Here is a 22,207-nt window from a genome sequence, read left to right on the forward strand (position 1 = left end):
AACAAAAACTCAAAACAAAAAACCAACCAACCAAAAAACTGTAGAAGAGAAGCCAAATCCTGGAATAAGTACTAGAGTTCCAATCTAAGAATCCTCATTTTTGTTTGTTTGTTTATTTGTTTTGCTTTAATCACTGCTTATAGCTTGGAAAGCTGAAGGCCATGAAAGCCCCAGACCCGACTTGATTACCTTCTGAAGTAAAGCACCAAGAGTTGCAACTCCATGGGACTGAATAAGATTGTCCTGGTTAATAGGATGTCTCTGAATAAAGTGTTTCACAATCAAAATAAAGGTAGCAATTAGATTTTTCTCCAGCCTTGACTCTGAAAACAAGCAAACATCATTATCATATTCACTCTCATCACCTTTACATCAAATATTTTATATCACTGCAACAAAGGTACTTCAATTTGTTAGCTTGCTTCCAAGATTTATTTGGATGATGAAATTAGAAAAAGCAACAAGTATTTTCTATATAATTGTATTCATATGTAAATATTTTCTTAATACCATGGTTTAACAATATGGTATTTTCCCACTAAGAGCATAAACTAAAGATAGTCAAAAGTAAAATTACTATCTTCAGTGTTTTGACCAAAGTATTATAACCTTACTAAGTCAGTTCAGCAGGGAAGCTACAACAGCTATAAATAATTAAGTAGTTTGGCATGTTATTTTCTATCTAATTCTCAACCTTCTAAATGACCAATCTGGGTTGGACTAGTGTAACTGTATTACCTGACGCCCTCGTGGAGGATCCCATACATTCTTGTTCACTAGGTGTCACTAATTCAGGAACTGTGTTTTCACTCACTGTTTCAGAAGTCTGTCCTTCACTGAAGTGGCTAACTTGTTCCAGTAAAGGAAACAGTACATTTAACCCACCTATGCAATTGATGATGTCCTGAAAACAAAAATTAACAATTTTTAATATTACAAAATAAGAGCAATGGTCTCTACAGTATCTACAGTATCAATCAGTATCTACAGTATATATGAAGATGCAATTTGTTAATAAACCTTAAGTAATGTATGTGACAGCCTAAGCTGAATGTTATCCTTACACTGACTGTCTTAAAGATAACTATAACTTACATTTAAAAGAGACCATTTTGGGTCATTTTTCTGTGCTTGTTTTTTAGGAAGTTCAAATATATACAACATATAAAAATGCCCAGAACAAGCAACTGCCACACAACTGTACAATTATGCATTAAAACACAGGTGAGGAACCAGAAGAATGACTGACTCCACTAATTTTAGTTAACAAGAGGTAGAATGGGTGAAGTAAGCTAACATATAAAAAGTGTTAATGCCTGACAAAAAAGAATGTTATATAAAGTTACTCTTATTATTAATCACTAAAGCCTTCAGACCTACTCTGATGTGTCACTGTACCCTTGTAATCCTAGTATAAAAAAGGCTGAGGCAGGAACATTCCAAATTCAAGGCCAGGCTGGGAAGGACTAAGAGAGAAAGGGAGTAGAGCAGGAGGAAAAGGGAAGAAAGAGAAGCAGAAAGGTAAGGGAGGAGGTGAGATTAACAAATCTCTCATCTCTGTACGGTTAACTGTCACAACTGCAGCTATAAATCACTACCTTAGCCAAACTTCCCAATACAATGTTCCTTATGTTGTAACTGTCCCTGACAGTTCAAGGGCTATTCATAATACACATCTGCAGCTTTTCTTGTACACTTTTAAATGATCTAAAATTCACCTTACCCATTACATAAAAAGATAAAAGTGTGTGTTGGGAAAAAAAAAACATAATGATTACTGATTTTAAAAAACTCTGTGGTAATAACTGAACTCTTTGGATGGCAAATATTTTCCTTCATTTCTATTTTTTTTTTTTTGGTGAGGAGGCCTTTAATTTTACTTAAACATAAAAATATAATTGTATTTCTCTTAATAATTCTGTTCCTGTCTTGTCTCCCACATTAGGCAAAATGTTTCATTAGTTAATTTATATATATAATACGAACTATTAAAGACTGATTTTCAGATCTACACAACATAAATTTCTATATATTGCACACAGAATTAGTCTTGTAAAGACAATATTACAAAGTTAAACTGTGCAAATTATATATGAATATAAACCATAGCATATTTTTGAGTTGGCTTGACTGGTAGCATAGTTTACAAAGTTAATTGAGTTTCAGTCAGCCACTCAACTATTATACTTCTTTGCCCTCAGAATATAAATCTGCAAAACATTTTAAGTATGTATGTATCTCTATCTATCTACTTATTTATTTGAAGATGTTTTGCTTTGTTTTGTTTTGGAGACAGGGTCTCACTATACAACCTTGGCTGGCCTGGAACTACCTAAAAAGACCAGGCTGAACACAAATCAAAGAGAACTGTCTCTCTCTGCCTCCTGAGTACTGGGATTAAAGGCACCACTACCATGTCCAGCACTGCATAAAATTTTTGATGAGACCAATTATTAGTATCAACTTGGTGATGCTTAAAAGATAAAATCTGGACAGGTAGGTGGTTCAGTGAATAAACTATGTGCAAGCACGAGAATCTGAAGGTCTGAGTTCAAATCCCAATTACCCATAGAAAACTCTGGGCAGGAGTGCCTGGAAAACTCCAGCACTGGCAGACAAAGACAGTATATCCTGAATAGCCAGCTTACTTAGCCTTAGAAGACAAGTTTTCTGCTCAAAGCAATAAGTGAAGGACAATAGATTTTTAATAGTGTGCATATGCACACGTGCACACGCACACACATGCACACGCACACACATGCACACGCACACATACATGCACACGCACACGCACACACACCCCTCTCCTCCCCATCCTCCTCTCAGATTTCAAAATGTCTTGTGTCCAGTTGGTACTACTGAAAAATTCTAGCTATATGCTATGCTTAAGTATAGCTTAAGTAAGCTTAAAGTAAATTTAAATTATACTACAATGCCCAATGTATATTATTAATTTACCTTAATGTCCCAATTCACTACTTTGTTTCCTGTTAATCTTCCATGCAAACAGTTAATAGACAAGTCAAGGCAAATTGAATTTTTGCAAGCCTAAGAACAAAAGAAAAATAAAAGCACCTTAGTAAAATTAGAACAAAACATAACTTTACACAATCTTCCACCATAATAATAAATAATCAAATAAATTTGCCTTTTACTGTTCTATCTCTATCTCTATCTCTATATCATATATCTGTGTTGTGTATGTGTCTCTGTGTGGGAACATGTAAGCAGGTCTATACCTGGGAGGTCAGGTCTTAGCCGTCGTCAGTCATTCTTTACCTTCTATTTTGAGACAGGACCTCTCACTGAACCTAGAGCTCACCATTAGCTAGACTGGGTGGCCAGCAATCTATGCACCAGCCTCTGGCCCTCCAGCCCTGGGGTTACAGGCACACATCATAATGTCCAGCTTTGATACAGCTGCTTGGGTATCCAAGCCCAGGTCCTCATGGTTACGCATCAAATACTTTAAATAATAGCTCTTTTTAAAAAACAAAAATCAGGGACTAAATCTAAAGCACTCGCTTATCAAAAGCAGGTCATTGCCTTTAATTCTTGACACAAAGAAAATGCTGACTTTTAAAGAAATTGATGGCTAAACACCTGCTACAAATAAGGATAGAGATGAAAACAGTTGAAAAGCTGAAAACTCTTCCAAAGTACCATTTAACAAGTTAGCGTTTGTTAATACTTGAATTGTTTCTAAAGAGTGCTCAAAAACTGCTGAAACAGATTGAACGGAGTAGGCTCTTCAGCACAGCAGGACTTTGAAAGCACAGCACCACTCTCCAGGAGGATGAGAAGGACACAGGCGCTCGCTCCATGGGTACCCCTAACTTTAGACAAGCATCCTCAATGCACCATTTTGGAAAAACAAAACTTCAATAAATTGACTTATTTATATATAAATCACATTTCTTGAGGGAAAACAGTTAAGGCAGTAACTAATTTTTTAAAAGTACATATTTTTAAAATTTCAGTCTCAAAAATACAATCTTAGTATCACCAATTCAAATTTACTTTGTAAAACATTAACCATAACATTAAAAACTAAAAAGAGCCAGGCAGTGGTGGCGCACGCCTGTAATCCCAGCAATCTGGGAGGCAGAGGCAGGCGGATTTCTGAGTTTGAGGCCAGCCTGGTCTACAGAGAGAGCTCCAGGACAGCCAAGGCTATACAGAGAAACCCTGTCTCGAAAAAACCAAATCCAAAAAAAAAATAAAAAAATAAAAAAAATAAAACCCAAAAAGAATATGCCACTTGGTATACTGTTTGGATTAGATGCAGCATTTCCTAGAATCTGTGCTACTCAGGGAGTAAATACTAGTAGTTGCCAAGGAAGGTTATTATGGTCAGATACACAAACATATTGTTTGGGAAAATACATACAACTTGACAGGATCAAAACAAACTTCTGCTACGTAAGTATTTTTAGGGAAAATTGAATAGATGATACATTCAATTATATAAGAAACTAAGGAAAAATATTCAGGGATAAAATTTTATAGTTATGCCAATCTACTTGTACAAATGAGTTGAAAAAAGTCATTAAATATAACAAAATATTAACAACTGGTTAATTTGGGAAAGTGATACAGGATAATTACACTACTTTTTTTTATTTCAAACTTTAAGGTTTGAAATTTATCAAAATATGAAGCTGGAAGAACACAAAATCAGCAAGTTTATTTTATCACATTAGATGTTAACAAATAAATAGTGTAATCATGTACCAGTTTGCTAAACTAGAAAAATATATTCTGTATTGTCTCATACAATAAAAGTACTTTCTGTGCCAATGTAACATTAAGTGTGATGAAGGCAATTCTGCTGTTTGTGGCATTTGGCTGCTTTCTTCCTCCCACAGTACCTTAGATCTTTTTCCTTCCATCTTTCCTAGTCTGTTACTTTCATTAACTGAGTTTTTGAAGGAAAAAGAGCTAGACATGGCAGGTATACTGGAAAGTGTTTCTATCCTTTAGAAAACATCTCTACTCCCCTCAACATCACATCTTTAAAAAGCAAATCAAAGTTTTGTGTATTGCTGCTCCACCTCTCTTGAGATAACTAGAGAAATATATTTAAAAGGTTTCACTCACAAAAACCAACTCAGAACAAATTTCAGAAACGATTCCAACACATACTAGATTGACATAACCTAAACTCTAGTTGAGGAGGAGTGCCATGTTTGCTGCTTCTCAACATCCTTTTACAATCCCTAATTTTTTTTAAAAACTCAAGATTCAAGCCCCCCCCCCCCGACTCCCACCCCAATTACCCACTGAAATGCCAAAAGAAATAAAACCATCAGTTTGACTTCATGGAAGTTATAATTATGGACAATTACTCTGACCTTTCCTGTGTAGTGAAGGAGAATGTTACTTGGCAAATCGGCCATATCACAGTCTTGACACTTCCAAGGGCTTAAGCAATTTGGACCTGAAAATAGTTACACACACACACATACATCACTAATAATACATGGTCTCTTTAATTCTATGTTACTAGAACAAAATTTAAAATCAAGATGCTTCAAGTTACTCAAATAACAGAGTTAAAACACATGTAAATACATGTTAAGTACATGTTAAAATACATGTACTTTAGTTTTAGGTCACCTCTAATGTTTCCAAAACCTAGAACGTTTGACGAGATAATTAATCTCTGCTGTAGAAAGGACATTGTATAAAAATATTATAAAGTACTAAAATTGTATTGATTTATCTAATGTAAGCAAATTCAAAAGAATAAGAATAAGAAAATCATTAAAAATGAGTGTGATACTGAGCAGTGGTACACAATGCACACACGTGTTTTATATATATTTATCTATTTTTATTTTATGTACATTGGTGTTTTGCCTGAACGTGTGTCTATGTGAGGGTGTCAAATAACATGGGACAGGATTAGAGATCATGGACAGTTGTGGGCTGCCATGTGGGAACCTGAGTCCTCTGGAAGAACTCTAGAAGCTGAGTCACCTTTCCAGCCCAGCTGGTACAACCTTCAATGGTAAGGACTCAGAAGGCAGAAACAGGCAGGGTTCTGTTAAGACCCTACCTTTAAAAAAAAAAAAAAAAACCAAAAAACTTGTTTTTTTTTTTCAATTTGGACTGACAGCAGAGAAATGGAATAGCATGTAAGTAGGTAACAGTGCTTATTTTATTTACAACTGAAATGTAAGCTCAAAAGTTCCATCTGACACATAATGGATGATTATTTTAATTACTTAAGTGTGTGAGTAAGGGAGGGGCAGGGGAGAGAAGGATATGTGCGTATGTACAAAGGTATGTGTGCTCATGTACATGTGGAGAGGCCAAAGGAAGATATTGGGCGTCTTCTTGAATCCCTCTCTTCCTTGGCCTCTGCCAATTCAGCATATCTCAGTGTTTGCAACAACTGGCTCCACCTTGTTTTTATCAGACAGACCTTTTATTCTATCTGAAGCTTATCATTTACGTAGGCTGGCTGGTCTAGAATCCACCTATCTGCCCGCACTAACACTGGGGTTCTGGGTAGAAAGCAGCAACACCCACTTCCCCAGGGTGCTGGGATCCAGACTCAGCTTCTGCTTTCGCGGAGCCTTCATCAACAGCACAGCTTGATGCTTCACCCTACTGAAGCTGGCTAAGGCTGACACACTTCTGTGTCATCAAAAGTACTGTTTTTTCTCTTTTGACTATATGACATGTATATAGAACCATTCACTTATTCATACTTTTAATGTTTATTCTCAGAATTTAATCATTAAAACCACTAAGATAAAACTCTAAATACAATAGTTCATCATATTGAAAATTTTAAGCTTATGCTAATAGTTAAAGAATTATAGCCAGGTGGTGGCGGTGCACTGGGGAGGCAGAGGCTGGTGGATCTCTATTAGTTCCAGGCCAGCCTGGTCTACAGAGCAAGTTCCAGGAAATCCAGGGCTACACAGAGAAACCCTGTCTCCAAAAACAAACAGCATTATAAAGAATTTAAAATCATAAATTCAAGAAACCACAGAGGTAAAGAACAATAATTTATAATAATTAATGTTATAATTATCATTTAAGAGTAAAATTGTAAGTAGAACTATAAGAATAAATTGTATACTATATAGCCAAAATGCTGCACTAAATGACTTTATCTCTTTTTTTTTTAATTAGAAAATTTTCTTTCACAAACCTATTGACAGTACTATAATACATGCAGAGAAAATTATTATCCATAAAAGTCAGAAATAATGTCAGGCAAGTTTTTTTTGGTTTATGTTTTTATTCAAGCACTTTAGAGGCAGCAGTCTGAAAAATCTCTTGTCTGTTTCTTGCCAGTCTGCCCTATATTGTGAGTCCAAAGCAGCCATGTATGATGTAGAGACACTACCTTAAAATAAATTAACATAAAGTACAAAAGTATACCCATTTTCCTTATTCTACCTGGAACTAGTCTTTAAAGAATTACAAAATGCTAACATAAATTTAAAGAAAATGATGGGGAACAAAGGAGAAAATGTGCCCTGATCTTCACTGGGAGAATTAATCTACTGATACTTCATGGTAAGACCGTTTCAACAATATCAAAACCATAGGAAGAATTCTTCAAATCTTCAATTAACTTAATTATTTTTCTTTCTTTCGCTTTTATTATTACAATTTTATTTTTTTTATTTTATTAGATATTTGCTTTATTTACATTTCATTACCTCTCTAAAATACCCCTATCCCACCCCCCTCCCCCTGTTTATCACCTCTCCCCCCAACTTTCCTGACCTGGCATTCCCGTACACTCGGGCATCGAGCCTTCACAGGACCAATGGCCTCTCCTCTCATTGATGTCTGAAAAGGCCATCTTCTGCTATATATGTAGCTGGAGCCATGGGTTCTCCACTAAATGACTTATTTCTAACCACACATTTACTTGGGTTGGAAACCACATATTTAAATACTCAATGAGGGGGCTGGAGAGATGGCTCAGCGGTTAAGAACACTGACTGCTCTTCCAGAGGTCCTGAGTTCAATTCCCAGTAACCACATGGTGGCTCACACTCATCTGTAATGAGATCTGATGCCCAATTCTGGTGTGTCTGAAGGCAGTTACACTGTACTTATTTATAATAAATAAATAAATAAATCTTTAAAAAATAAATACTCAATGAGTGTCAAAGTAATGATAAGGTTCTAATTAAAAAAAAATCTGAAAAATCCAGATAGTCCTATTCATCTCAAAACTCCTACTCAAATCTGATCAGGGTATTTTTAATGAAAAACAGGCTGTCTGCAGAATTAATGACCATAACTCTCAAAAATTTTAATTCAGAATATTCTGATAAAATACAGCTATAAAGCAGAAATGTTATAATTAATATACTATATTCAAAAACATAGTCAAAAGAAAAAAAACAAAATAAGATCATTTACAATAATATGCAAGAATACCTATCTGTATTGCCTTCAGAAATTTTCTAACTATATTAATACATACATTATAAAAATGACAAATTCTGGAGAAAGACTCATAATTCTAGAATCACTTATATAATTTCTTATGTAGGTAGGCTTATATGTGATTTCATCGACTCATTAGCATCTGTCTAAAGTGCTTATAATGTTATGGAAGTAAATGACCTAAAATTCACACTAAAAACATAATTTCCAATGTGACTATTGTAATTAGAGCCTTTAAACAAAAAATTAAAAATAAATCATGTCTTAATAATGGGATCCTAATCAGACAGAGTCCCTCGTAAGAAAAGGTAGAGACACTATAGAGATCTGGTCTTTTTCTCTATAAGCACAGTAAGGAAAAAATTCATATTGAGATTATGGTAAGAAAGGAGCTACCTAAAGGAAAAAGAAGCCTCACTAGAAAATGATATTCATATTACCTTAATCTTGAACTTTTACCCTCCAGAAATGTTAAGAACTTTTATGATTAAACTTTAATGATTAAAGTCACAGATTCTAGAAATTTATTATGGCAATCCTGGGAGACTAACAAAGGAAGTAGTTTTGATACTTAAGAAACTTAAATACTGATACTTAAGAGATGGCTCACCAATTAAGAGCACTGACTGCTGTTCCAGAGGTTCTGAGTTCAATTCCCAGCAACCACATGGAGGCTCACCACCATCTGTAATAGGATCTGATGCCCTCTTGTGGTGTGTCTGAAGACAGCTACAGTGTATTCATGTATGTTAAATATAAAACTTTTTTAAAAAATTAATGATCACTCAAAATGGGTCTGGAGAGATGGCCCAGTGGTTAAGAGTACATAGTACACTTTGCAGAGGATCTGGGTTCAGTTCCCAGCATCTAGATGAAGCGGCTCCAAACAGTAGGGGATGAGATACCCCCTGACCTGTCTGAGCAACTGTATACACATGGTGCTCATGAACTTACAGAGATATACACACACACACACACACACACACAACGTGCTCGAGTGCTTGTTTTAGTACTTAGATTACTTGCTTAGTATGTGCTAGATCCCCAAAATGTGAGTGAAAGAACAAACGAATGAACAAATGAATACTTTCTTCAAATCAAATAACTCTGTGGGAAACATTCAGGCAAACATGGGGCAGAATCAACAATGCTAACTACTGTGGCTGCGCACACTCACCTGCTAAATATAAAGCCTTGACCTGAGGAGGCTGCAGAGCTTCATGGAAGACAATCACAGACCCTAGCTGGCCCTCCAGAGACGTGGGACAGCCCCACTCACTGTCTTGGGTTCCAGCTGAAATCACTTTGGTAAACAACTTTGATTTCTCAATTGTTCCTCCCCAGGAGGCTGATGACAATATTCCACCAAATGATGTCCGGTGAGGGGTGATGGGAGCAGAAAATGGTGGATCTGGGATTTGAGATGGCGGAGGAGTAGTGGTCCTTTGCCCAGCTGAACCAATACAACAGGACGTAAATGGCTGAAAATTAAACAAAATGCACTTAAAAATCACACAATTTTAAAAGAATTCTCTTTACATTTAAAAAAGAAAAAGCGCAAATCTGGGCTAGGTGGCACACAGGTTAGTCCCAGGTGTGGGGAGGGCTATGGCAGAACAATCACAATTTGCATAGTGAGAACCTATCTCAAAACCACAAAATAACAATGAAATGAAATACTGGGGAGCTGTACATGTAGCTCCCTGGTAAAAATACTTAGCTAGGATGTGTGAACCTTGGGTTTCATATCTAGCAATGTGAAAATAAATAAATGAACTTTAAAATAAAGTGAAAATAGTATATATATAGATGAAATAGTATATATAAAACTATGCAAATAAGCACATTAAAAATGAAAGTGAAGCTAAATTTTCAACTAGATCATGACATATATGTGGGACTGTGAAAGGCAGCTTGGCTTCTGGTTGAGCTAGGTTTAAACCCCAGTGACCCAGCAGGTGTTCCTGCAAGGGAGGAAAGCCCTTTGCCACATTCCCAGATACTAGGCTCCTGACAGGAGGCCTCAGCTCTCCATAATTCTGTAGCCATTTGTCATACAGGGCAATGCCCTAAGCCCCTCCACAGAGGTCATGACCACAGATCACGTGGTCTCAAGACAGATCTCCATTTTAATGAAGTTCCTAAAGGCCTGAAGGGCTCAGCAACTTAAGCTCTCCCTCCCAGTCACTCATTCCTGCAAAAGGTATTTTAAAACCACGAATTGCCTCTTCTCATCTGGATCCGCTGTAGGAAATGATGGAGCAGGTCGTCTTCTAAAGAGCCTCATCTAGTGTCGTGCAGGAGGCCTCCCTGTGCTCCTAACCACGTTCCACTAAGCCAAGCCCAAACAAGTCAAGAACTCCTGTCCTGTGGGGCCAGCCGGAGCTCTTCTCTCCACCCTTTTCCCTTCAGCCCTGGGCCCCTAACCCTGTTCTCAGCTCTTCCGCAGCATCCAGCAGTGTCTGGTACCCAAGCCCGTGACCTAGAGACCCAGGGACCCATGAGCTGGCTTCTGCAGGTTCCCTGGGGGCCTCACACTGCACTTCTCCATCCCTGGAGCAGGGTCCAGCGCCTTCTTACAGCCCAACATCTGCCCTATGTTTATGATTCAATAAACCTTTTCTGAGTGTGTCATTTTTTAATTGGTAAGGATTATTTTTAAAAAGTTAAAAGAGGCTGGGCGGTGGTGGCGCACACCTGTAATCCCAGCACTCTGGGAGGCAGAGGCAGGCAGATTTCTGAGTTCGAGACCAGCCTGGTCTACAGAGTGAGCTCCAGGACAGCCAGGGCTATACAGAGAAACCCTGTCTCGAAAAAAACAAATCCAAAAGACAAAAAAAAAAAAAAAAAAAAAAGAGGTTTACTGTTATCTAAAATAGAGATAATTACTTTCCCACACAAAACTTACCATTAGTATTATGAAACAGAATAATGTTAATTAAAGGCTATTGATGAGATGAAGCAAGAAACTATCAGGTAAATCTTATTGACAAACACCTACTTTGTCCTACTAGTTCCAGAAAAGACTTTCCTAAATTGGCCAGTCTCAAAGGCCTTCTTTACCTGTGTGGAGAATAAAGCTCGAGGCGCCTTTCTCACCAGATCAAATTTAACAGACAGGAAAGTCTATTGTAGGATTTTATTAGGCATTTTATATACTTTAAAGAAGTTGGGTGTTTTGTTTTGTTTTTTTCTGATACTTTGGTCTGGTCTATTCATTTCACTTTGCTGAACCTATTTCTCCAAACCTTTCATTATATGTTTTTTTCTTTCACACAATATCTGAAACTAAATAATGGCAGACTAAAAAAAAGGAATACCAATTTTATGTATCTTAACACAGAACACAATTCAAAATTTTAGGCAAAAAATTGAATATATTTCCTAAATATCTTGAGGATTTTCCAATCAACAGGCCTACAAAGAATGGGTTACATGGGCTCACCTCGTTCATGGCAGGAAATCTGAGAGGAGCAGAAACCTTTTGTTGTCCATTGTCATAGATATAGACAAGACTCTGGCCAAAGGGCCTTTTTCCAGGCATATGAACGATGGTTATGTTGTGCTGACAAAGAAAAGCACACATTACAATGACTAAAATCACACTGTGCCTTTGCAATGTCATATGCTTAAAGAATATTATTTTGTAATTTGTATAAACAAAATATTAAGGACTGCTAAAACACTAATTCAATAATGTTCCCAAAACAAGTAACAATTTTAAGTATACAAAACAAAAAAATCAAGTGATTACCAAAAGACTCACAAATATTGTAGTCTCGTCTGAATTTTATAATGCTTTAAATATTCCTAAAATTATCTTTTTCATTGAGAAATATTTTATAATTTCTAGATAAGCAACAGAAATAACTGGTTTAACAACCTCATCTTTCATTTTGATTGAATTAAAAAAGCAGTCTAAGACTCAAAATATAACTTTCAGCAAAAAAAAAAAATATTATTGTTAGTTTAATGACAATGGTAAATGTACTAACATCTTTAGAGACAGAACTTCATAAGCAACAGAACATCGAAATAAATATTGGCAAAGCTGACAAAAGCTCCTCATGAAAATATATCAAACTGTTATACATCTTAAAGGAAAGAGAACCAAGAGTTGGGCGGGGCATCCTCATGTCTTATGTCTTACCCAGAGCGAATCGCAGAGATTGGGGTCAGGAAGCGTAACTGTCGCATACTCTCTCTTTGTGCACACTGCCACAACCAACATACCTGAGTGGGTAATAAAAGCTTCAAAACCCATTCCACTTCCTGTAAAAAAGCTAACAGAAATATATGTTATCAGAACCTCTGAGATCAACATGCCCAGTCTCCTTACCACTGAAGCCCATCATTAACCATAAAGCCATCACAAATATTTTTATTTACAAAGCTGCTACTTAATTCCTCAGCCCAACTTTGTCATTTTTAAATCCATTTAGGGCATAAAAGTTTATTATAAAAGATAATACTGTAAATAGGATTCCATCAAACTAAAGCAGTGGTCCCAACCTTCCTAATGCAGCAAAACCCTTTAATACAGTTCCTCATGTTGTGGTGACCCCCAACTATAAAATTATGTTTGCTGCTACTTTGCAACTGTAATTTTGCTACTGTTATGAATTATAATGCAAATACCCATGTTTTCTGACCCTGTGATTTGGTCAAACAGACTTCCCAAAAGGGTTGCAGCCCACAGGTTGAGAACCACTGAATTAAAGCAAAACTAAATTTTCAAATCTTTAAATTCTTCTGAACATCAAGAAAGCGAAAACATAAAGCACGTTAAAATTTATTACTGGGGTGTCATGACACATGCCTTTAATCCCAGCACGCAGGAAGCAGAAGCAGGCAGTTCAGGGCCAGCCTAGTCTACTGAGTGAGTGCCAGGACAGCCAGGGCTACAGAGAAACCCTGTTTATTAATAGCCACTGAGGCCTGCACATCTTACATAAGAACACAGCTCCTTCAGTGGGGCAGAGTTTACTATTCCTTTCTTCTCCACTTTTATACTACTTCTATTTTTTGTTTCCTAAAGACACTCAGTTTTTAGCCAGAAAAATACCTAAAATACAGAATAATTATTTTGAAAGCAATAAAGCACCTCAAACTATACAGTGACAAAATAAATTTTCACATCAACTGTTATAATTTTTTAAAACTACATGCTTACTTTTTCCTTATTCATGAACCATAGCATATACTAAGTGATGATATTCATTTATATTCCACAATTTATACCATTACCTATATAATTGTTTTCTCTTTCCTCCTTTGTTAGCACTCCCAAGGGTTAACGGATCCTGATCTAAGCAAAACCAAGCAGTGAAGGAAAATGCAGACCCAGGCCATTTCTGAATGGCAGGCACAGAAATTCCTGCCATACTATGTGACAAATTAAAATACTGCAGTGCACTCTCAAAGCTGAGTTTCCGTGCCATTGTCAGGATTGCACGAGTCACAGGAATGGTATACGGGTGAATACACTCTGATTCATCCACTCTCAGCAATCGCAGAAGCCGACGGACTTCTTCTGAGCTCACAGACTGACTCCCCAATGACCCATGGATTGCAATCAGGTTCTCAGCACAAGTCCGATGTAGGGAAGAATGGGATTCAAGGGTTTCAATGATTTTTATTCCCATGTTTGCATTCACACAAGTTGTTCTGCTCTGTTTATTAATGCAACAAATTTTTTTCAGCCAATCAGAGATGAAGATTTGTAGGTCATGGGATTCTAGCTCTGGAAGCCACTGGATAAGAACCAAAAGAGGATGGACATTACTAATGCCCAAAATGCCAACTGAAGTATGGTCGCCCTCTACAGCCTGAAAAGTAACACAGAAGGAGAGGGTAGTTACTATTCTTAAAGTAGAGACAGTGGAACTTCTCATCATAAAGGTTAAAAACTCACCATGTTCATAAGTTCTTTAAGCAGTTCTTGCGGTGGCTGGCCCAAAGATTTTAGTACCTCAAACATGTGCAAATAGCCAATTCTTTCTTTAAATACTTCCTAGAGAGTAAAGCAATATATCAAAGCACATTTTCAATGACTAAATTTGTTGAAATATTAAATATTGAATACTATTTAAACTAACTGATTAATATAAAATACAAAGATTATGAAATCAGTTTTGTTCTCTCCTAATATCTATGTCCATCTATATTCATCCTTCTCTCTCCCTTTTGAAACAGGAGCTTTCTATGTTGCCTAAGCTGACCTTAAAATTGTAATCCCTCTGTCTCATTTAGCTCAGGAACTGGGATAACAGACATGTCCTTGAACCTGACAGTGTCCTCTTAAAACAGATTCTATATTCTTATATAATAATAATAAAGGTGTAAAAGTCCACCAATATAAGTGAAATTACAACTGTTTTAAAGAACTGTTTTCTTTAGGTTAAGCTATATGACACTTCATTTGCCCTCACTTTTTCTGTCTGCCTGTCTGTCTGTCTGTCTGTCTGTCTATCATCCTGTCCTGTTCCGTCTTCCCCTCCCTAACACCCCTAAGACAAGGTGTTTTATTACATAGCTTTGACTGGCCTAGAAGTATGTCTCAAAAGGAGGGGGGGACTAGAATAAATTTCTGATTAGTGTGGTGGCCTAGAACTGGGGAGCTATAGAAAGAAGGACTGAGTGTTCAGGGACACCCTGGGCTACCTGGGCTATATACTGAGACCTAACTTAAACAACATGAACTAGGGATGTAGCTCAGTGGCAAAGTGGAGACTCTACATTAGGTTTACAACAATGATCAATTTTTTTTTAAAGATTTATTTATTTTATATATATGAGTACACTGTTGCTATCTTCAGACACACCAGAAGAGGGCGATGGATTCCATTATAGATGGTTGTGAGCCACTATGTGGTTCCTAGGAATAGAACTCAGGACCTCTAGAAGAGCAGTCAGTGCTCTTAACCACTGAGTCATCTCTCCAGCCCCAACGCTCAAATTTTAAGTGGGCAGAATAAGAGTACAGAGAATTTTCTCTCTGGTCCCTGTATCTAAATGGACTGAAGCATCAAGTTAGGATTGGGAAGCTTGAATTCATTTACATTTTTAAACCTGAAGCTAAAATGTAAACTATAAAGACTAGTGAAACACCCAGAAAACATAAAATCAGTCTATTAAATTAATCAAAAATAGATATACCAACCATAAAAACAGTTTTAAAAAAAAATCAGTAAAACCAGTTATCTCTATAAGAAGTTAGCTGTATACCAAGGATGAGAAGAAATTCTTATCAGGAGGTACTTTGTCATCCCTCCTTCTTATTTAGGGAGGGAAGGTGAAGGCCCTAAACACATTAAGAATATACTCTGCCACTGAGCTAGAGGCCAACATGTTGCATGATCTTTCAGATTTTAAACTATAAAAGATATTATAGTAAAAAAAAAATCACCTTTAAAATTACTTAAACAGCATTAAAGGTTTGAATTTCAGAAATACTACAATCTGTTATAAGTGAACTTCTGAGTGTTTAGAGTGATTTCCCTTACAAACAACAACAACCTATTACTATACAGCAGGTAAGATTAGAGGTCAGACTATAAGGTCTGACATACACTTAACCTTGGTTTCCATTCCTGATAGCGGAAGAGTGGAACATGTGACAGGCACGTCAGAGGTGAAGATTAGAAGTTTCGGTGGTGCTCATGTCACTAACATGTATCATATATTTAATGACATGCCTGGCACTCTACACAGACATCTCAAAAAACTTACAATGACTCAATGAGTGAATTATCAGTATATGAGCATAATCAGACAAAACTATAGCCACAGAGAGTGGATTTAAAACTGACAATAAAAGGATGGAGAGACGGCTTAGCAGTTAATAGCAATGGCTGTTCTTCCAGAGGACCTGGGTTCAATTTCTAATACCTAAATGGCAGCTCACAACTGTCTATAACTCCAGTTGCAGAGGACCTAGCACCCTCACATGGACATACATGCAAGCAAAACATCAATGCAAATAAAAACAAATTTTTAAACGAATGATATAAAAACCTCGAGGTTAATGATCAAAAAGAGAAACAGAATCCTCTAGCCACACACACTGGGAAAACACGTCTCATACTGACTGAATAGTTATTAACTAAATAGCAAAACTGATATTAACGTTTAAAACTATGTTGTAAAACTTAATTCTCTAAGTTCAATAACCATATACTCACTTCTCAATACCAGCAACAAGACCCTCGCTAGACCAACACTGTAAACAGTTATTAGTGTGCAGTTCAGCTCAGTGAGTTTTTTGTTTGCTTATTTGTTTGTTTTTGAGGGTCTCACTGCATAGCCCTGACTAGTTTGGAACTGGCTATGAAAAAGAGGCTGGCCACAAACTCACACACAGACAGCCATGTGAATGCTGGGATTAAAAGTTTGTACTATTACACAAGTTCATTGATACCTTTCAAAATTCTGGAGTATCCATAAGGAGTTTGTTTATTAAATTATCAGCAAATTATAAGAAGCCACTGTGTGTGGCTATAGGATTCTACTTTTGTAAGCTATTTATTACAGATGTTACACTAGGTGTTTTTATATACTTTCACATATAACTTTAGGATTTATATAGCAAAAACTGATAAAATGTATATTTTAAAAACTTGAAATTCCATTTTCACCTTAGCAGCTGGAGAATTCTTCATCACTGCTGTCAAAGCCTGAATGGCTGACACAGCCAAGCGATCCAACTGTCCTTGGAATACCTACCAGAGGGGAACAGCAAGAAATTAACAAAGGAACCTAGGATTTTGTTCACATGGAAACCTCTTTTGTTCTGAAGAAATGACATGCATTACATTCCTCTTCCTATCACAGGAATTATTGAAACATAATCTGCAAGGAAAAGGTACTTAATTCACAGAAGACAGGCCACATGTCAAAAAGAATGGAGCAATATCCATTCATTATATTAACTGTTCTGAGGGCAAGGGGGAAACAAACTTTACACATGCTTTTTAAAAATAATGGACAATCTCAAGAGGAGGGAGGGGGTCTGCAACTAGAAATGATATTAGGCTTTAATTTACCTTCAAAAATACACTTGAATTTACTAGTCTTAATTACTGTTATGTAATTAATATGTAGCTTAAATAACTTGTTTGATTAGTTTACAAATTCTGTACTAAAATGGAAGTGGTGTATATTTATAATTATATTTTAAACAAAGCATCTATATCTATAAATTGAGGCAAATGGAAAAAAAGGAATTATGTATCTATAAGTACTGGCAAGTTTTGGAGAAGGGAATCTTTAATGCCAAAAGTTTTACAAAATAATTAAAACTGATTTTTATTTAGCTTAACCATAAATATGAGATACATTAAATATCAAGAGATTCCTCCTAGAAAATAAACCAATGACTAACACCAGTAATATTTTCTTTTAAAAAAATTTAACAAAGTTGGTATATAAGACTTAACTGACTGTCATAGCATTGAGCTTAGACTGTAGAAAGCTGGGACTAGAGAAATGGATTCGAGGCCCTCTCTGGCCTCTCAAGGCACTGCACTCTTATACACACATAGACATCTTAAAATTGAATTTAAAAATGTAGAAAGTTGTAAAACCAGCACTGAAAATCTACTTTGAAAACAACATTATTATCTAACCTGACACTAGCCATTGTACAAATAGCATTCTCTGTTCTAACTCCCAACAGACTTGGTCTGTAAACAGAAGTAACTGTTTAGATTTCTGTTTACTAAGTCTATCACTTGTAGGCATGTTACTTAATCTACAGTCCTCACTTCATATACAGATTAAAAGTGTGCACACATAAATTCATATAAACAAGATGAGTGCTGGACTTTGCTCAAGAATAAACTAAAAAGGCCTCATCATAGCTACCACTTGAATTTACAAAACCTCTTATAAAAATTATAATAATATGTAAGTAGCCCTGGGAGTCTAAATAGGAGAAATATAAAGCAATAAAAATCTCTGTGAGTCTCTATTTTTATACCCCAAAAAAGCAATAACAGATTTTAATATACTTTTTCAACAACTCAGTAAACCTAAGCATTGAAATAATTTTATCAAAAGATATGTAAATTCTCCAACAAATATGTTGAGAAAAAAAAGACAATTTTATAAGTAGGTTGAATTTGGAGAACAACAACAGGAACAACAAATAAAATTTATGCTGAATTAACATTCAAAGGGTTCATCATCTTCTTCCCTTCCTCCAAGATTCAGGTTGTCCATTTAATTATAATCATTGTGTCAATAAGAAGCAAAGAATCAAGATATTAAACATGACTACATATATTCGCAAACAAAGCCCTCATGTCCCATACACCACAGTGCTTAGAAAATGAAGCCCCTCAAACACAGAGTCATCACCAAGTGGTCAACACTGAAACTGGGTTCCATTCCTGTACTTTTTATCTTCTCACACTGGAAAACACACATATTAAAACAGAACTATAATGATGATTTGTGTTTTAATTTAAATAGTCCTCAAAATTAAATAGAATTAGAGGTTTGTGGGTTTGGAGAAATAAGAAAAGCACAGGAACAGTTATCCCACTGACTGATTTTGAACTTCAGCTGAAACAAGATGCAGGCTTTGTAGATACCTGGTCCTCACTCATCTCTGTCAGTAATTGGTTGGCAAGGTCTTTCTCATTCTTGTCTGTCACCTTACTCTGAGCATTTAAAAATAGCTGTTAAAAACAGAGACAAGAACAACGGAGAAAGAACATTAAATTGTTACCTAAAAGCAGAATGAGGTCCAGCTGGATTTCCATGTCTCTTGAAAACTAATCCAAGAATCCACATGTGAAGTAGATAACTTCCAGAAATATGTAATTATTTGCTTTCTGAATAACAATGTAATAGTTTATATACTATATAACTATTGTAGATAAAGATCTTAAATAAACAAACAAGTAACAACTGATTAATATTCTCAAATTCTTGAAGAATCAGCAGAGAATGCCATTCAGAAAAGAAAGTTCCTACTGAGATGGATAAAAGACTCCATAGGAAATATTGTATTTAGTTGAATGAGACTGCAAAATCCTATAAAGCAAACATTCAAAAAGACTCTTTGCAGCAATTTTTCTCAGAGTCTCAAAAAAGACTAGTGTGTAGCTTGACAAGGGAAGTCAGTGTGCAGCAATGACTACCCATGTTTATCTGATCTCACATCTTGTTAAAAAATATTCTTCATATTTTATTTTGTAGTCTAGAAAGGGAAATGAGGATTACATTGTAAGTTTCCTTAGACAACCTACTCTTGTGGATGCCTTTGTATGTGTGCATGGAGCGGAAAGGAGGCACCTGCACACCGCACACGTGGAGGACAAAGGACAACTTTGTGGAGTAGGTTCTCTCCTTTCACTTCTGTGAGTTCCGTGGATAACCCCTGGTCACTGGGCTTGAGTGTCAAATGCCTTAACCCAACGAGCAGTAAGTGCCTACTAACTCAGAGTGAAATCATTAGGTACTTTAGTTTCAGGACATTAGCTCAGCATCCCAAAAGATTTCAACTTCTGTCAAATCAATGAAGAGAAGGAAACTTCAAATGAAAGTGAAATGGAGAAAGATTTATAAAGGAACTAAAAGCATTCTAATGATAAAGAACTTCTGAGGAAATTCTATTACTTCAGAAATGGAACTGGCTGAGTCGCATGCTTATATGGTGCCATATAAAATAAACTGGGCCGCAGGGTACATAAAGGAGAATGCCGCTGTGCATGTACGCTTAACACAAGAACAGGCTTGGGTCAGATGCCTGGAGTTGTATCTTGGTTCTGGTTCAATTGTTGAACTCATTCTACCTTACCTAGCAAAATCTCTACATGATTATTTGTGTGTGTGTGTGTGTGTGTGTGTGTGTGTGTGTGTGCATGTGTAATGCTAAAGCTCTAATGTAAGGCAAAATCTCTACATGATTATTGGCACTACTGAGAGAGAGACAGAGACAGAGAGAGAGAGTGTGTGGTTATCCTAAAGCTCTAATGTATTGCCTTATGCACATTTAGGAAGGTGCTCTAACACCAAACAATATCAACAGTTCTTTGATACTTCTCCAAGTTTATTTACCTAAAATGCGAATATCTCATGAAATAACTGGCAGATTAAATATTATATAATCTATACTAGCTTGTTTGCATGATGTCTAAAACATAATAGAGATTTCAAAAATGATAGCCAATACTATAAATGACAAGTACAAATAATATTAATATTCTATATTATTGGTGTGCAAAGGACTGGGGAAGCTCGGATGAAAATGAAAAATTAAGTAGTCTCCAGGATTGGAGATATAACTCATTAATAAAATGCAATCCTAACAGCAAAGTCCTAAGGATGATCCCTAGTCCCACAGAACAGAAGCAAACACATCAGTCTATAGAAAGAATATTGGTGCTGAGCGGTGGTGGCTCACACCTGTAATCCCAGCACTCTGGGAGGCAGAGGCAGGCGGATCTCTGAGTTCGAGGCCAGCCTGGTCTACAGAGTGAGTTCCAGGACAGCCAGGGCTACACAGAGAAACCCTGTCTTGAAAAAAACCAAATCCAAAAAACCAAAAAAAAAAAAAAAATCTAAATACAGTTGTTTGATAATCTAATAAAAAAACCTCAAAGAATTAAAATATTCAACATTCATTACATTTAATGATTTATGATGTCATGCAATATATATTTTACATATATATAAGAAAATTGTTTTATAATAAAATTTAGTTATCAAGCACAGAAGCCTTTACATAAATTCTATCTTTTTGGTTTTTCAAAACTTAAGTTGAGGCTGGCCTCAAACTTAGAAATCCACCTGCCTCTGCCTCCCAAGTGCTGGGATTAAAGGTGTGCACCACCACCGCCCAGCTACATAAATTCTTGGGAAACAAACACATATGATATGATATGATATCATAGACAAGGATTCCAGAGAAGCCACCAATGTTCTAGGCCAACAAGATAGCTCAGTGTGTACAAGTACATGCTGCACGAATCCAATAAACTAAGTTCCATCCCCAGGTATCCTCTGGTCTTCAGATGTACATTTCAGCATATACACATATTTATATCATGCAGACACACAGGCACACATGCAGATGCACACACACGTACACACAATAATAAATTTTCAAAAAACACTTACTGTTTCCAGTAAATATGAATATTTGAACAGTAAAATCATCATGATTTTGCATTATTACATAAAACAGACTAAAAGACTTTGTTTATTAAAATCAAAAACAAAATTACACAGGATATGTATATCATAAAATACATAAGTGAACCTATATTTTCATAAAACTCCAATTATTTTTATATATTAAGAAATGAGGAATATGTTCATAAAACGTATATATTGCTAAAAAATGCAATTGCCTTATATTTAATATACAGTAAATATTTTATACTAGGTAAAACAATATGAATATGAAATGAATATGAAAAACAAATTTACAGTAACTACATATTATAGTGAACTTTGAGCCAAAAAAACATGAGTAAAAAAGATTCTAGTTCCAACAATTATTAGTATTAAGCATGACCTAGTAATTTAACACCTCAGGACATAAATTTGGAAATTTATCATAAAGACTTAATTTTTATGAACTAAATACTTTAATTACTGCCTCAATGGTTAGCTTTTTTTGTTGGAGAGGATGTGGAGATGGAATCCTTATACGCTGCCAGTAAGAATGTACATTAACACGGACAAAATGTAAACAATATGAACATTTCTCAAAAAAGTAAGTCTAGAACTATGGTATGATCTCATTCCCCAACTTCTTGGTGTATAT

At 35.9% G+C, this 22,207-nt stretch overlaps 1 protein-coding gene across 3 annotated transcripts in view; it reads right to left on the reverse strand.

The window, feature by feature from the left end:
• Positions 1–22,207, reverse strand: part of Nbeal1 (neurobeachin like 1) — a 149,051-nt gene that overhangs the window by 79,359 nt on the left and 47,485 nt on the right. For 2 of the 3 annotated variants that reach the window (XM_052192131.1, XM_052192132.1), the window contains exons 11-21: positions 19,023–19,109; positions 17,064–17,147; positions 14,342–14,440; positions 13,675–14,255; positions 12,578–12,710; positions 11,873–11,992; positions 9,605–9,908; positions 5,355–5,440; positions 2,959–3,048; positions 739–904; positions 190–323 (exon numbers count right to left, since the gene is read on the reverse strand). In XM_052192131.1, coding sequence (XP_052048091.1) covers positions 190–323; positions 739–904; positions 2,959–3,048; positions 5,355–5,440; positions 9,605–9,908; positions 11,873–11,992; positions 12,578–12,710; positions 13,675–14,255; positions 14,342–14,440; positions 17,064–17,147; positions 19,023–19,109 — 1,884 coding nt within the window. The remainder of the gene's footprint in view (positions 1–189; positions 324–738; positions 905–2,958; positions 3,049–5,354; positions 5,441–9,604; positions 9,909–11,872; positions 11,993–12,577; positions 12,711–13,674; positions 14,256–14,341; positions 14,441–17,063; positions 17,148–19,022; positions 19,110–22,207) is intronic. The other variant, XM_052192133.1, reaches the window with a different exon arrangement.

The sequence above is a fragment of the Apodemus sylvaticus genome, chromosome 9 (assembly GCF_947179515.1).
Source record: "Apodemus sylvaticus chromosome 9, mApoSyl1.1, whole genome shotgun sequence".
NCBI classification, from domain to species: domain Eukaryota; kingdom Metazoa; phylum Chordata; class Mammalia; order Rodentia; family Muridae; genus Apodemus; species Apodemus sylvaticus.